We start from the raw sequence: 15736 nt of genomic DNA on the forward strand, positions 1-15736 counted from the left end.
GAAAATTATAATGTAAACTCAGCTATTGTCAATAATAACAATGCACACAAATGGTCTAAATACATCAATAAAAAGGCATATTTTCAGATTGGATGGAAATTTTGAGATCCAGCTGTATGCTGTCTACGAGGAACCTACTTTATTTATTTATTTTTTTTGAGACAGAGTCTCACTCTGTTGCCCAGGCTAGAGTGAATGCCGTGGCGTCAGCCTAGCTCACAGCAACCTCAAACTCCTGGGCTCAAGCAATCCTCCTGCCTCAGACTCCCAAGTAGCTGGGACTACAGGCATGCACCACCATGCCTGGCTAATTTTTTGTATATATATTAGTTGGCCAATTAATTTCTTTCTATTTATAGTAGAGATGGGATCTCGCTTTTGTTCAGGCTGGTTTCAAACTCCTGACCTCGAGCAATCCGCCAGCCTCAGCCTCCCAGAGTGCTAGGATTACAGGTGTGAACCACCGTGCCTGGCCGAGAAACCTACTTTAAATATGAAGAATCAGATTAAAAACAGGCTGGGTACAGTGGCTCACACCTATAATCCTAGTACTTTGGGAGGCCAAGGCGAGAGGATTGCTTGAGACCAGAAGTTTAGGACCAGCCTGGGCAACATAGGGTGACCCCTGTCTCGCAAAAGCGCCCCCATAAACCAAAACACAGACTGGAGGAAGATATATCATGAAAGCCCAAATAAAAGAAAACTGGAGTGCCTCTGTTAGTATCAAAATAAATATCACACCAAGGAATGTGATAGGGGATAAAAAGGAACATTACTCTCCAAGAAGATATAACAATCGTACGTGTGTATTCACCGAACAACAGAATTTCAAAATAATAACAGTACATAGTTTCAAAAATGGATGAGAGACTTAGAGAACTGAAGTAGATATACATTTATAGTTGATTTTACTACTTCTGTCAGTAATTTATAGAATAGAAAATCAGCAAGGATACAGAAGACTTGAACAAACTATCAGCCACTTTGAACAAACTAGCATTTATTGAACAGTGCCCTCAACAACTGCAGAACACACATTTTCCATGTGCATAAGGAACTTTTGCCAAGTATACTATGTTCTGGCCCATACAGCAAACGTCAACAAATTTAAAAGAATTAAAATCATCCAAAGTATGTTCTCTGATTATAGTGGTATTAAACTGGAAATCAATAACTAACAGAAATATGGAAAATCTCTTAAATATTTAAAAATTTAAAATATGCTTATAGACAACATATTTGTCAAAGAGAAGTCACAGAGAAATCAGAAATATTTTGAACTGAATGAAAATGAAAATACAACATATCAAAATTTATACCTTAAAATACTCGTATTAGGAAAGAAAACAGATCTGACATCAGTAATCTAAGCTTCTGTCTTAAGAAACTAGGAAAAGAAAAACCCAAAGCAAGCAGAAGAAAGAAAAAAATAAAGAACAGAAATCAATGAGATTGAAAATAGAAAAAATAGAGAAACCCAATGAAACCAAAAGCTGGTTCTTAACAAACATCAGTAAAATACAAACACCTCTAGGCAGACTAGTGAAGAAGAAAACAGAGAAGGCACAAACTACAAATATCAGACATGAAAGAGGGGACGTTTCTGCGGACCTCACAGACATAAAAGGACTCATAAGGGAATATTATGGATAACTTTATACCCATAAAATCAATAATTTAGATGTAATTGAAAAATTCCTGAAACATACAAACTACCAAAGCCTCTTCTAGAAGATACAGATTATATGATTAGCCCTTTATCTATCGGAGCAGCGATACCCAACCTTTTGGCACCAGGGACCAATTTCATGGAAGACAGTTTTTCCCTGGGTTGGGGGAGGCAGTGACTTGAGCAATGGGGAGGGGAGCAACTGTAAATATAGATGAAGCCACCCTCACCCCCACCACTCACCTCTTGCTGTGCACCCCCCTTCCTAAGTTTCACAGAAGGTGATTTTTCCACAGGGTGGGGAGGATGGTGGAGCTCTGTTGCCTGGTCCCTAACAGGCTGGAGACTGGTACCAGGAGTTGGGGACCACGGTGCTAAAGAATCAAATTTGTAGCTAAAATCCTTCCCAAAGTAAACTGCAGGTCTAAATGACTTTACTGGGGACTCCTACCCAACATTTACAACATTTAAGGAAGAAATAATGCTAATTTTACTCAGATTCTTGCAGAAAAGTGAAGAGGAAGGAATAATTCCCAGTTTAGTTTCTGAGGCCAGTGTTACCCTGATGCCTACCTAGACAAAGATGTTACAAGAAAATTGCAGGCCAGGCATGGTGGCTCATGCCTGTAATCCTGGCACTTCAGAAGGCCGTGGTGGAAGGATTGCTTGAGGCCAGAAGTGAGACTAGCCTAGGCAACATTGTGAGACCTCTTCTCTACAAAAAAAAAAAAAAATTTTTTTTTTAAGTTATCCAGGCATGGTGGCTCACACCTGTAGTCCCAGCTACTTGAGTGGCTGAGGTAGGAGGATCACTTGAACCCAGGAGTTCAAGGCTGCATGAGCTGTGATGATGCCACTGCACTCTAGCCTGGGCAACAGAGCAAGACCCTGTCTCTTAAAAAAAAAGGAAAAAGAAAGAAAAGAAAAGAAAAATTGCATACCAATATCTCTCATGAACACAAACATAAATATCCTCAATATAATATTAGAGGTTTGAGTCCAGCAATATATAGAAAAGGATAATACATCATGATCAAGTGCAGTTTATTCCAGCAGTGTAAAGCTGTTCCAATAGTTGAAAATCACTTAATGTAATTTACTGTATCAACAGACTAAAAAAGGAAAACCATATGATTATCTTAATAAATGCAGAAAGAACATTTGACAAAAATCAACATCTGTTTGTGAGGAAAACTCTCAGCAACTAGGAAAAGAGAACTTCCTACTGTAACCCTAGCACTCTGGGAGACCGAGGCGGGTGGATTGTTTGAGCTCAGGAGTTCGAGACCAGCCTGAGCAAGAGTGAGACCCCTTCTCTACCAAAACTAGAAGCTAATTGGACAACTAAAAACAGATAGAAAAAAAATTAGCCGGGCATGGTGGCGCATGCCTGTAGTCCCAGCTACTCGGGAGGCTGAGGCAGGAGGATTGCTTGAGCCTAGAAGTCTGACATTGCTGTGAATGAGACTGATGCCATGGCACTCTCGGCCAGGCAACAGAGACTCTGTCTCAAAAATAAATAAATAAATAAAAAATACATATATTTTTTTTAAAAAAAGAACTTCCTAAACCAAATAAAGGACATCTATTCATAATTACTGGTGAAAGACTGAATGTCCATTCTCACCACGCTGTTGAGCATCACAGGGTGGTACGGGAGAAGAAAGAAAAAGCATACAGATTGGAAAGGGAAAAACGAAACAGTCTCTATTCACAAACTGTGGAAAATTCTATGGAATATATAAGGTATAAGAACTTACTAAATATGAATGAGGTTATCAGTATACAAAAAACAATTATATTGCCATATAATACTAATGAACAATTGGAAATTAAGATGTAAAAAATAGCATTTAGGCCAGGCACAGTGGCTCACACCTGTAATCCTAGAGCTTTGGGAGGCTGAGGCAGGAGGATTGCTTGAGCCCAGGAATTTAAGACCAGCCTGAGCAAGAGCAAGACCTTGTCGAAAGAAAGAAAGAGAGAAAGAGAAGAGGAGACCACAAACCAAAAAAACCCAGTAGCATATATAAAAGAAAAGAAAAGGAAAGAAAGAAAGAAAAAAAGAAAGAACAGACAAGACCAGACCACAAACCAGAAAAACCCAGCAGCATGTATAATAGCAACCCAAACTGGGAACTTGGAGGTTCCTAGGCTGCCTGCACTTTTGACCAACGGGCTACAAGTTAGGAGATTCCCATGGCCCCCTCAGATTCAGTAATTTTCAGATTCAGAACTCAGGAAACAGCCATGCTTACAGTTGTCCTCTAGAGGATAAGAATCAGCATCAGCCTGTGGAGTGAGGTCTGGGGGGTCCAAAGGTGAGGCTTCTGCGTCCTTGAGATGCGCCCCCTCCTGGCACACGGGTGTGAATCGCCAACGCGGGCATTTCACCAGAACTGTGGCCGGGTGACTGAACTCAGTCTCCAGCCTTCCTCCCTCCCCAGAGATGAGAAGTTAGGTGGTACCCCTGGTTTTAATCACATGGTGGTCTTCCAGTGTGCCCAGCCCCTTTCTGAAACTGTCTTGGGCCTTGCTGCCAGGAGTCAACTGCCAGCATGAAGTCAAGTGTGGTCTGAGGCAGGGTGGACACTTCCATCACTCAGGGGCTTCTAAGGGTTGAGAGGCTTCCTCCCAGGAATCAGGGACACAGACTAGCCAAATTCTTTATCATGCACCACTGATAGTACTAGGGCTGGTGAGTACATGTGTCAGCTGGAACCCACTCGTGGCTGGTGGCTGTGCAAAGTGATAGCGCCACTGTGGAAAACAAGTTGCTAGTTTCTTATTAAGGTAAGGACACATATACCATATGACCTAGGAATCCCATCCATAGTTACTTAGCAAAAGAAATGGCAGCTGTGTTCACACAAAAACCTGTGTATGCATATTTGTAGTAGCTTTATTTATAAGTGCCCCAAACTGGAAACAATCCAAATGTCCATCAACTGGCGAATGGATAAAAAGACTGTGATGTATGTATGCATGAGACAGGCTAGTACTTAGGAGACAAACGCACAGACCACTGGTAGATGCACCAACATGGAGGAATCTCAGGTGTTATCTCGGTGAGAGAAGCCTATGCACTGTGTGGTTTTATTTAAGTGCCATTTGACAAAGCCAAGACCATAGGAACACACAAGGCAGGTGAGTGTTGCCAGGAGCCAGCAGAGGGAGGAACAGGAGACGAGAAAAGGCCATAGAGGGACTTCCCCGTATGGGGCTGTTCTGTTTCTGTGCTGGTGGTGAACACACCAAAAAGCTGTGCACCAAAGAGGGCAAATCTTACTACACACAAAGAATACCACAATTAAGAAACAGTCTCTTCTTTCCAATGCCAACCAATTTATGTAAGACAGAAACCAAAAGCCACTCATTAGGGATTTTTGTTAGGCTCTTTGATTAGCCACGTGAAGCCTTGTTGGCAAAGTCCACTTGACGAGTCACGCGGCTCCTCAGCGGTGGTCTCGTGTGTGCTCCTGAGTGGAGGCTCTGGTTAGTGCTTGGTCACTGTCACATGCAGTGACATGACTGTGGTGGTGGCCATTTGACAGGAGATTCCTGACTCTCTCAGTGGCCTTTCTAGGAAGCCCGCATGGGTTTGTGTCTTATATACCCTTTTGACAAGGGGGTACTGACAGCAGGACATTGGAGAGCTGGGTCCATAATTCTCAGTGACAGGTAGGAGCAGGTAGAAGCATCACCTGGTGAGTGTGCAGGTGTGATGGTGCTGGCTGCATCTGGGCCTGCCCCCAACCCTGATCTGCATTGGTCAACCTTCGCTGCGGATCTCTTGGACAACCAAGACACATGTGCACTTAGCACCCAGAGCAGCCTGTTCCACAGCACAGACTGGGTGGGAAACTAGAGCCATTCGAATGGGAAGCTGGGTGGGGCGTCCTCCTCAGTGGGTTTCCCAAGTCTCAGCGATTCTAGGGAGCTCTGCTGGGCCCACAGAGCAGGGACTGATGGAGCTGTTGTTGCAGGGTCACGCTGCTCCATACAAAACGGTCTCCGCCCGTGCTGCTGTCCCATCCACCATCCTCCGGCTTCCAGCTGCGGCTTTTCAAGGAGTTTTTGAGAAGTATCCCGAAACCCTGGTGAGGGTCGTGCAGGTGGGTCACTTCTTCAGTCAACTTTTCTAGATGCTCTGAGGCAGGGGACCCAGCAACCGGCTTGGGGTTTGAGTAGGTCTATTTTGAGTTTACTGTCTCAGTCCTGAGTTTCATAGCCATGAAAATGGACTCAGAAGAATAGTGTAATTGATGTGGGATTCTGGGTGGGTGTGGGAAGAGCTAAAGCCGTTTTTAAAATTTTTGTGACAGATATTTTATAATAAAATTAATATTCATAATTTCAGGCCGGGTGCGGTGGCTCACGCCTGTAATCCTAGCACTCTGGGAGGCCGAGGTGGGTGGATCGCTTGAGGTCAGGCGTTCGAAACCAGCCTGAGGGAGACACCGTCTCTACCAAAAATAGAAAGAAATTAATTGACCAACTAAAAATATATATACAAAAAAAAATTAGCTGGGCATGGTGGCTCATGCCTGTAGTCCCAGCTACTCGAGAGGCTGAGGCAGTAGGATTGCTTGAGCCCAGGAGATTGAGGTTACTGTGAGTTAGGGTGACACCATGGCACTCACTCTAGCCTGGGCAACAAAGCGAGACTCTGTCTCAAAAAAAAAAAAAAAAAATTCATAATTTCAAAGAAGTCTTCAGATCTCTCATTCTCTCCCACCAAGAGATTTTTAAATTTTTATCAAACTTATTTTAGAGTAATTTTAGATTTACAGAAACTTGCATAAATAATGCAGTTTCCATGTGCTGCTCACCCCACCTGCGCCCCTCCATGTTAACATCTTACGTTATCATGGTGAGTTACCAGGAGCAAGGGGCGTTTTCACCCCTGACAGGTGCCTGGAAAGGGTTTGGTTTGTCCTGGGTCTGGTGGGCTTGGTTCCCTGCTGGGCGGCCTCGGCCTTCGCTGGCCCTGGGCCTGTGGCTGGGGCTCACGGCACATGTCTCTGTATTGCAGATCATCATGGTGCGGCTGCAGAGAGTGACCTTTCTGGCTCTGCACGACTACCTGGGCCTGACCACGGAGCTCTTCAACCCTGTAAGTGGAAACACTACCTCACAGAGCCCTGTGTCAGCTCCACGTGGTGTCAGGATGGTCCGTCAGCTGTCACTGCAGGGCGCCCAGTGCCTAGTGGGGACAGTGCCAACCACAGCTGTGGCCATTCTATTTGCTGGTGCTCAGGACTTTGGACTTTGGGAGGTGACTCCTGGGCTGTGTTTACTTTTCTACCTTAAAGCAAATGCCAGTTGATGAGTTGGGGGCTTGATTCTCTAGGGGGCCTTGTTTTAAAAAATTCTCTAATGGGTTAAGATTTGGGAAAGGTGGAATTCCTTCTCTGATGCTGGGGTTCATCCCTTCTGGAGATGGCCCGATTGTGAGTGGCCTTATTGTGCCCTTGCGGCTTATGTTCCAGGAGAATACAGTATTTAAGCCTGTGACGAGGCCTCCTTTGTCACCTCCGGTCCATAAAACACTGATTGCCCAAACACACGTGAACTTTCCCTTTCCAGCTCCCCATGGGGCTGTAAGCTGAGCTGACTACCTTGTCTGGTGGAGACTGCCACCTTCTTTCCATCCCTGTCCCCGGGGTCCCTCCTGCCAGCACCCAGCTCTGTGTCCCACCCTTGATTGCTGCTTTCTTTCTTTCTTTTTTTTTTTTTGAGACAGTCTCACTTTGTTGCCCAGGCTAGAGTGAGTGCCATGGCATCAGCCTAGCTCACAGCAACCTCAAACTCCTGGGCTGAAGCAATCCTCCTGCCTCAGCCTCCCAAGTAGCTGGGACTACAGGCATGTGCCACCATGCCCGGCTAATTTTTTCTATATATGTATTAGTTGGCCAATTAATTTCTTTCTATTTATAGTAGAGACGGGGTCTTGCTCTTGCTCAGGCTGGTTTCGAACTCCTAACCTTGAGCAATCCGCCCGCCTCGGCCTCCCAGAGTGCTAGGCGTGAGCCACCGTGCCTGGCCTGATTGCTGCTTTCTATGCAGACTGGGTGGGCTGAGCTGATCCCACACTGTGACCTGTCTGGAGGGAGCAGAGCATTGTCAAAGGTTCAGGGCTTTGAAACCTGGCTCTCCCCGTCCCAGAGGTGTGACCCTGGGTAGACACCCAACCTGTGGAATGGGACGAGACTGGTTCCCACCTCACAGAGTTCTTATGAGAACTAAATGCAATAATGGTTTCATGCCCTGCTCTGTCCTCACAGCCCGAGTTGCTGCCCCAGTATGTTGAGGGCACCCAGCGAGGTACTGTGGGATGTACAGATAAAGCCCCGGTGGTTACTAAATGCCTGATGCATGTTAGTTTTTTTATTTGGATTCAAAATTTTAATAATAAAATTGTGCCAGTAAGAGTTTTTCAAAGGCAATGATATATCAATAAATAATAGTTAAATTGAATTCCTGAGAAAGAATCTACCAAATTAAAGTGTGTCAGAGTGCAGTAAACAATAGCATGGCATTACTATAACAGCAAAAACACTGGCAGTCAGATCACAAGCACAGCAGGCTTCAGGATGTGCAGTACGTGTCGCTAGTTAGCATGCCCAGCTCGCTTGCACGTTCTCCTTACTTCTGATGACATTTTAGGGTTTGTCATCTTACTGGCATTTTAGGGGATATATTTTTGTTTTCTACGTTATTTTTTCATCTTAATGAAGTGTATTACCGTTTCTGACAATTTGGGCCATTATTTTGATTTGATAAAGTGTCTTAGAGCCTAAGATGAAAGGAGGCTAAGCCTTTGTTTCCTTAAACAAATCAGTCCTTTTTTTCTTTCTTTTTTTTTTCCTTTCTGAGATGAAGTCTCACTCTTTTTGCCCTGCTGGAGTACCACGGCATCAGCCTAGCTCACACAACCTCAAACTCCAGGGCTCAAGTGATCCTTCCACCTCAGCCTCCCAAGTAGCTGGGACTACAGGTGCCATCACCACCACACCCAACTACAAATCAGTCTATTTTTACATGATAGGATTTCCTAGTGATTATCGGCCTCTTCTCATTACCTGAAATGATTTTCCTTGAGAGTGTCACCTTATCAAGGCGAGCAGTCCTCATTGGAACACAGGGATGTTGCAGGAGCAGCGCTGATGTTCCTTCTCATGTCCCAGGAGAGCCAGGCAATCCCTCTCGTGTCTGTAGCCAGCGTGGCTGCTGCAAAGGCCAAAAGGCAGATGTTCTATGGCCCAGAAGAGCGGTTTGAGAGGCCACTGCGGCCCCGGAAGTCCTGCGACTCAGGTACTGTCCTGACCCAAGTGGGCCACCTCCAGCCCAGAGCCCAGGGCCTTCTCCCTCCCACTGCCCCGACCACTTCACCTGTGCCCGGGCAGGTCATACACACCCTGGCCACCTCATACCCACCCTAGGCCACCTGACATGCATCCAGGTCACTTCACACGCACCCCAGGTCACCTCACACAAACCCAGGCCACCTCACACACACCCAGACCACCTCACACGCACCCCAGGTCACCTTATACGCACCCAGGCCACCTCACACGCACCCCAGATCACCTCACATGCACCCCAGATCACCTCAGACGCACCCAGATCACCTTACACGCACCCCAGGTCACCTCACACGCACCCCAGATCACCTCACACAAACCCAGATCACCTCACACGCACCCCAGGTCACCTGACAAGCACCCAGGCCACCTCACACGCACCCAGATCACCTCACATGCACCCCAGACCACCCTACAAGCACCCAGGCCACCCTACAAGCACCCAGGCCACCTCACACGCACCCAGACCACCTCACACGCACCCAGACCACCTCACATGCACCCCAAGCCATTTCACATGCACCCAGGCCACCTCACACGCACCCCAGACCACCTCACACGCACCCAGACCACCTCACACGCACCCAGACCACCTCACATGCACCCCAAGCCATTTCACATGCACCCAGGCCACCTCACACGCACCCCAGACCACCTCACACGCACCCAGACCACCTCACACGCACCCAGACCACCTCACATGCACCCAGGCCACCTCACATGCACCCAGGCCACCTCACATGCACCCCAGACCACCTCACACGCACCTAGACCACCTCACACGCACCCAGACCACCTCACACGCACCCAGACCACCTCACATGCACCCAGGCCACCTCACATGCACCCAGGCCACCTCACATGCACCCAGGCCACCTCACATGCACCCCAAGCCATTTCACATGCACCCAGGCCACCTCACACGCACCCCAGACCACCTCACACGCACCCAGACCACCTCACATGCACCCCAAGCCATTTCACATGCACCCAGGCCACCTCACACGCACCCAGACCACCTCACACGCACCCAGACCACCTCACATGCACCCAGGCCACCTCACATGCACCCAGGCCACCTCACACGCACCCCAGACCACCTCACACGCACCTAGACCACCTCACACGCACCCAGACCACCTCACATGCACCCCAGGCCACCTCACACGCACCCAGGCCACCTTACATGCACCCAGACCACCTCACACGCACCCCAGACCACCTCACACGCACCCCAGACCACCTCACATGCACCCCAGGCCACCTCACACGCACCCCAGACCACCTCACACACACCCAGACCACCTCACATGCACCCCAGGCCACCTCACACGCACCCAGGCCACCTTACACGCACCCAGACCACCTCACACGCACCCCAGACCACCTCACACGCACCCCAGACCACCTCACACGCACCCCAGACCACCTCACACGCACCCAGACCACCTCACACGCACCCAGACCACCTCACATGCACCCCAGGCCACCTCACACGCACCCAGACCACCTCACACGCACCCAGACCACCTCACACGCACCCAGACCACCTCACACGCACCCAGACCACCTCACACGCACCCCAGGCCATTTCACATGCACCCAGACCACCTCACACGCACCCCAGACCACCTCACATGCACCCAGGCCACCTCACATGCACCCAGACCACCTCACACGCACCCAGACCACCTCACATGCACCCAGACCACCTCACACGCACCCAGACCACCTCACATGCACCCAGACCACCTCACACGCACCCCAGGCCATTTCACATGCACCCAGACCACCTCACACGCACCCCAGGCCATTTCACATGCACCCCAGGCCACCTCACATGCACCCCAGACCACCTCACATGCACCCCAGGCCACCTCACATGCACCCCAGGCCACCTCACACGCACCCCAGGCCATTTCACATGCACCCAGACCACCTCACACGCACCCCAGACCACCTCACACGCACCCAGGCCACCTCACATGCACCCAGACCACCTCACACGCACCCAGACCACCTCACACGCACCCAGACCACCTCACACGCACCCAGACCACCTCACACGCACCCAGACCACCTCACATGCACCCCAGGCCACCTCACATGCACCCAGGCCACCTCACATGCACCCCAGGCCACCTCACATGCACCCAGGCCACCTTACACGCACCCCAGGCCACCTCACATGCACCCAGGCCACCTCACACGCACCCCAGACCACCTCACACGCACCCAGACCACCTCACATGCACCCAGACCACCTCACACGCACCCAGGCCACCTCACACTCACCCCAGACCACCTCACATGCACCTAGACCACCTCACACACACCCCAGGCCACCTCACACGCACCCAGGCCACCTCACACGCACCCAGGCCACCTCACATATGACCAGGTCACCTTGCCCTCCATTCTTTAGTTCTCCATGTGTGTGTATATATATATATTTGTGGCAGAGTCTCGCTCAGGCTATAGTACAGTGGTGTCATCACAGCTCACTGCAGCCTCAAATTGCTGGGCTCAATGATCCTCTAGTCTCAGCCTCCCAAAGTTCAGGGATTATAGGCGTGTGCTCCTGCACTTAGCCTATTCTGCCCAGAATTCTCTGTGAGGGACTTGCCACTTAAGGATCAAGAAGGCCACATGTGGCCTTAAGGCCATAGGTTCCCCAACCCGGCCTAGGTGAAATGCTCATATAAGTGAATAGTTTTTCACCGCTGTGCTCTTGCCGTGCTGCTGTGAGCTCTCCGGAGGGCTTGGATTTGGGAAGGAAGCCATCCAGTGTGGCCCATACTGATGGAATCACCTCCAGGATGATCTGTGGTGCAAATTCAGCAGCCACCTTATCAGGTGGGACTGATGCCCTTTGCTTTTTTACAGCCTGTCATGTTCCCAAAGATTTCAAGTGGCTGACAAAAAGTACGTGAAATTAAATGGAACAGTGTTTGTTAAAGTGGGATGAAAGTGGAGTGGAACACAAACTAGAGTGGCCTGCTTTCACTCGAGTATGTCCTGGCGACCTGTAAGGGCAAGTGCCTGGCCCTGCCACCCAGCTGGCCCATCTTGTGACAAGGCTTTGCACCAGGGTGCCCTCAAAACCCAGCTCTGGCTGATCTGGATTCTCACAGAGATTCGTTTTAGAATATGTGTCATTTAAGTATTTCTGCCTGAATAGCATCCTCTGACCTGAACTTTTGGTCATTATTAAGCGATGGAGCAGGACAGCTATCCTGGTGTGTATCTTGGCAGAGATCCGGGCAGGGAAGGTTAGCAGGCCTCTGTAGATGCAAAAGACAGCATCTGCGTAGGAGGCAGCCTTCTCCATCCTGTGTGGTGGGCGAGGCCCAGGTCCTTCCTGGAAGGTTGTTGTGGGTCCACTCCACATGAGGGACAGGTAGAGTGCCAATGCCTTGCGTGGTTCCACCTAGGGGTGCTCGGATGGCCACTAAAGGAATGCCACTGAGAAAGAGACAACTGGCAGCTTCTACCTGAGCAGGAGTTTACTGTCAAGGCACACAGGCTGGCAGCTGGGGTGGTCAGTCCAGGAAGACCTTGGAGAAGGGTGGGGAGGGGAGCAGGGCAGGGCAAGTCTGAGGCTGGCACTTGCTCACTTGTGGGGCCAACCAGGTGCAGATGAGGAGGGGTCTTTGTGTGCAGGTGCACAGGGAGCTGTAGAGGGGTGTGCCTGGGCCTCAAGAGGTGCAGATTGTGTGCCACTGTGGGGACCCTGCTCTGTAAGCTGAGCTGGACACTGGACTGCATGGACACTAAGGTTGTCCCACCTATCTCCCCCGCAGATCGTGGTGGTGGCTGTTCAGCAGCCTCTGGGCCTTTGCTGAAGAGGAGCCTCTCTGTCCCTCTGCCTTCTGTCCACGGAGAGATCTCAGATGAGCTTGAGAAGTCCCAGGCAGGTGACCCTGACCCTTCAGCCCCACAAGGTAAAGGACCCCCAGCGGCTGCCTAGCCAGTATTACCGACTGGCTGTCTGTGTCTGAGGGAGGGGCTGAGCTGCCCTGGCACTCAGCATCGGTGCAATTTGTGGATGGACGGGAGTCCTGGCGGCCCAGAGGAGCCCACACTTGTGCTCTCACTCTGGGGTCAAGGCTCGGCAGATGTCTTGCTGCCCTCAACATCCTCTGCACACCTGCCCCATCTCACCACCCCCTCACACTTCCCAGGGGTGCCAGCCTCACTGCTTCCCACCCCCCTCACCCCGCTCTCTCCCTTGCTTTGCTTGCTGGATCCCAGGTGCGGTTTTCACTGGGCCCTTAGCCAGCAGCACGTTGTCCTCATCAGTCACCCCCTTCCCCCCTCACGCCTGCTCACGTGCACCCCCCTCTCAGGAGCCTATGCTGTAAACTCTTCATGCTTGTGGCAATCATCCAACACCTAGTGTCCATCCCATGGCCGGGCTGCAGGGCCTCTGGCTTCAGCGTGTGCAGGTCCCCAAGTCCATCCTGCTGACCAGTGATATAGCCCTGGCCATAGACTCGCTGCTGCCCACCACCTCTGCTCTTGCTGCTTGTTGTCCCGGGTAACCAGCAAGCTTCATCACCTCCTGCTATATCTGATGGCTGTCTGCGGTTTGCCCTTTAAGAATTGTCTGATTATATTCTTTGCCCACTTTCTGCGGGGTTTCTGAAGTTTTTGTCGATTCACATATCTCTTGGAAAATACATCCACAGGAACCTTTGCTGAACAGGGATCCTTGATTTTTGTTTATTGAAAACCAAAATTTGGAACCTGGCCGGGCGCGGTGGCTCACGCCTGTAATCCTAGCACTTTGGGAGGCCGAGGCGGGCAGATTGCTCGAGGTCAGGAGTTCAAAACCAGCCTGAGCAAGAGCAAGACTCCGTGTCTTACAAATGTTACATGAGTCAAAAAAAAAAAAAAAAAAAAAAGACTCCGTGTCTACTATAAATAGAAAGAAATTAATTGGCCAACTAATATATATACAAAAAATTGGCCGGGCATGGTGGTGCATGCCTGTAGTCCCAGCTACTCGGGAGGCTGAGGCAGTAGGATTGCTTGAGCCCAGGAGTTTGAGGTTGCTGTGAGCTAGGCTGACGCCACGGCACTCACTCTAGCCTGGGCAACAAAGCGAGACTCTATCTCAAAAAAAAAAAAAAAAAAAAAAAGATTTGGAACCTTATGATTTATATTCTGGGTCTTATTTATTCTTTTCTCCTTCCTGAGTCATAAATATATTCTTATAAGAATCATTTCTATTAGCTTTTAATTTTACTTTTTACATTATGGTCTTAGATTCATCTGTAGTTCACACTGCAAGTGAGGGAAGAAACTCATCTTGTTCTTCTTCTATATAGTGATAATTTACCCAACACATGAACAAAACAGTCTTTTCATTTCTCCTTTGCTGTTTTTGGTGCCATCCTTTTTACGTATCAAATTTCTGAGTCTACATGGGTTGTTTGTTTGTTTTTGAGACAGGGTGTCTTTTTGTCACCGAGCTGGAGTGCAGTGGCATCATCATAGCTCACTGCAACTTCAAACTCTTTTGCTTCAGCCTCCCAAGTAGCTAGGACTACAGGTGTGTACCACCACACCTGGCTAATTTTTCTATGTTTTGTAAAGAAGGCATCGCTCTTGCTCAGGCTGGTCTCAAACTCCTGTCCTCAAGTAGTCCTCTTGCCTTGGCTTGCCAGAGTGCTGGGATTACAGGTGTGAGCCACTACACCTGGCACTTACACGGATTTTTTAAGTAACAGCTTTTTAAAGATATAATTGACACACTCTTAAAGTGTACAATCCAGTGGTTAAAGTGTGTGCAGATCCAGCTTGGACAACAAAGTGAAGCCCTATGTCTAAAAAAATTTTTTTTCAAATGCCTATAGTCTTTCCTTATCTGAGGCTTTGTTTTCCATAATTTCAGTTGCCCATGGTCTAAATGGAAAATTCCAGAAATAAACAATTCATAAGTTTTATATTGCGTGCTGTTCAGAGTAGCATGATGAAAATCCCATGCTGTCCTGCTCTGTCCTGCCCAGGACGTGAATCATCTCCTTGCCCCTTGTCCAGCGTGTCCACCCTGGACACATTATTCCCCCCAGCCCCCATTAGTCACTTAGTAGCTGTCTTGGTTCTCAGAGAGACAGATCACATGAAGGTCGAGTACAGTGCAGTAAGATATTCTGAGAGAGGACAGACATTCCATATAACTTTTATTACAGGATATTGTTATAATTGCTCTATTTATCGTTATTCTTAATCTCTTACTGTACCTAATTTATAAATTAAACTTTATTATAGATGTGTATGTATAGGAAAAAATCATAGTACAGATAGGGTTCAGTACTACCCACAGTTTCAGGCATCTACTAGGGGGTCTTGGAAAACTCTGCCTCAGATTAGTGAGGAGGGACTACTGTATTCACAAAATTGTGCATTGATCACTACCATCTAGTTCCAGAACATTCTCAGTGATGAAACCCCACGCCCATCAGCAGTCACTCCCCTTTTCCTCAGCTCCCATCCCAGCCTCCAGCAACCACTGATCTTACTTTCTGTCTCTGTGGATTTCCCTATTCATTTCATTGCTTGGGTCTATTTTTAAGGTATCTTTTGTGTTCTGTTGGTACATTTGCCTATTCCCTACCATAACCAAGTTATTTTTTTTTTTTTTTTTTTTTTTGAGACAGAGTCTCACTTTGTTGCCCAGGCTAGAGTGAGTGCC

The 15736-nt window shown here is 48.7% G+C and overlaps 1 protein-coding gene across 3 annotated transcripts in view; it reads left to right on the top strand.

Annotated features, from left to right (window-relative positions):
- PNPLA7 (patatin like domain 7, lysophospholipase) overlaps positions 1-15736 on the top strand; it is a 76097-nt gene that overhangs the window by 13241 nt on the left and 47120 nt on the right. For 2 of the 3 annotated variants that reach the window (XM_076009166.1, XM_012784445.2), the window contains exons 9-12: positions 5656-5784; positions 6705-6785; positions 8860-8986; positions 12840-12980. In XM_076009166.1, the coding sequence (XP_075865281.1) occupies positions 5656-5784; positions 6705-6785; positions 8860-8986; positions 12840-12980 (478 nt within the window). Of the gene's footprint in view, positions 1-5655; positions 5785-6704; positions 6786-8859; positions 8987-11922; positions 11962-12839; positions 12981-15736 lie in introns of all 3 variants that reach the window. The other variant, XM_012784444.2, reaches the window with a different exon arrangement.

The sequence above is a fragment of the Microcebus murinus genome, chromosome 12, assembly GCF_040939455.1.
Source record: "Microcebus murinus isolate Inina chromosome 12, M.murinus_Inina_mat1.0, whole genome shotgun sequence".
NCBI classification, from domain to species: domain Eukaryota; kingdom Metazoa; phylum Chordata; class Mammalia; order Primates; family Cheirogaleidae; genus Microcebus; species Microcebus murinus.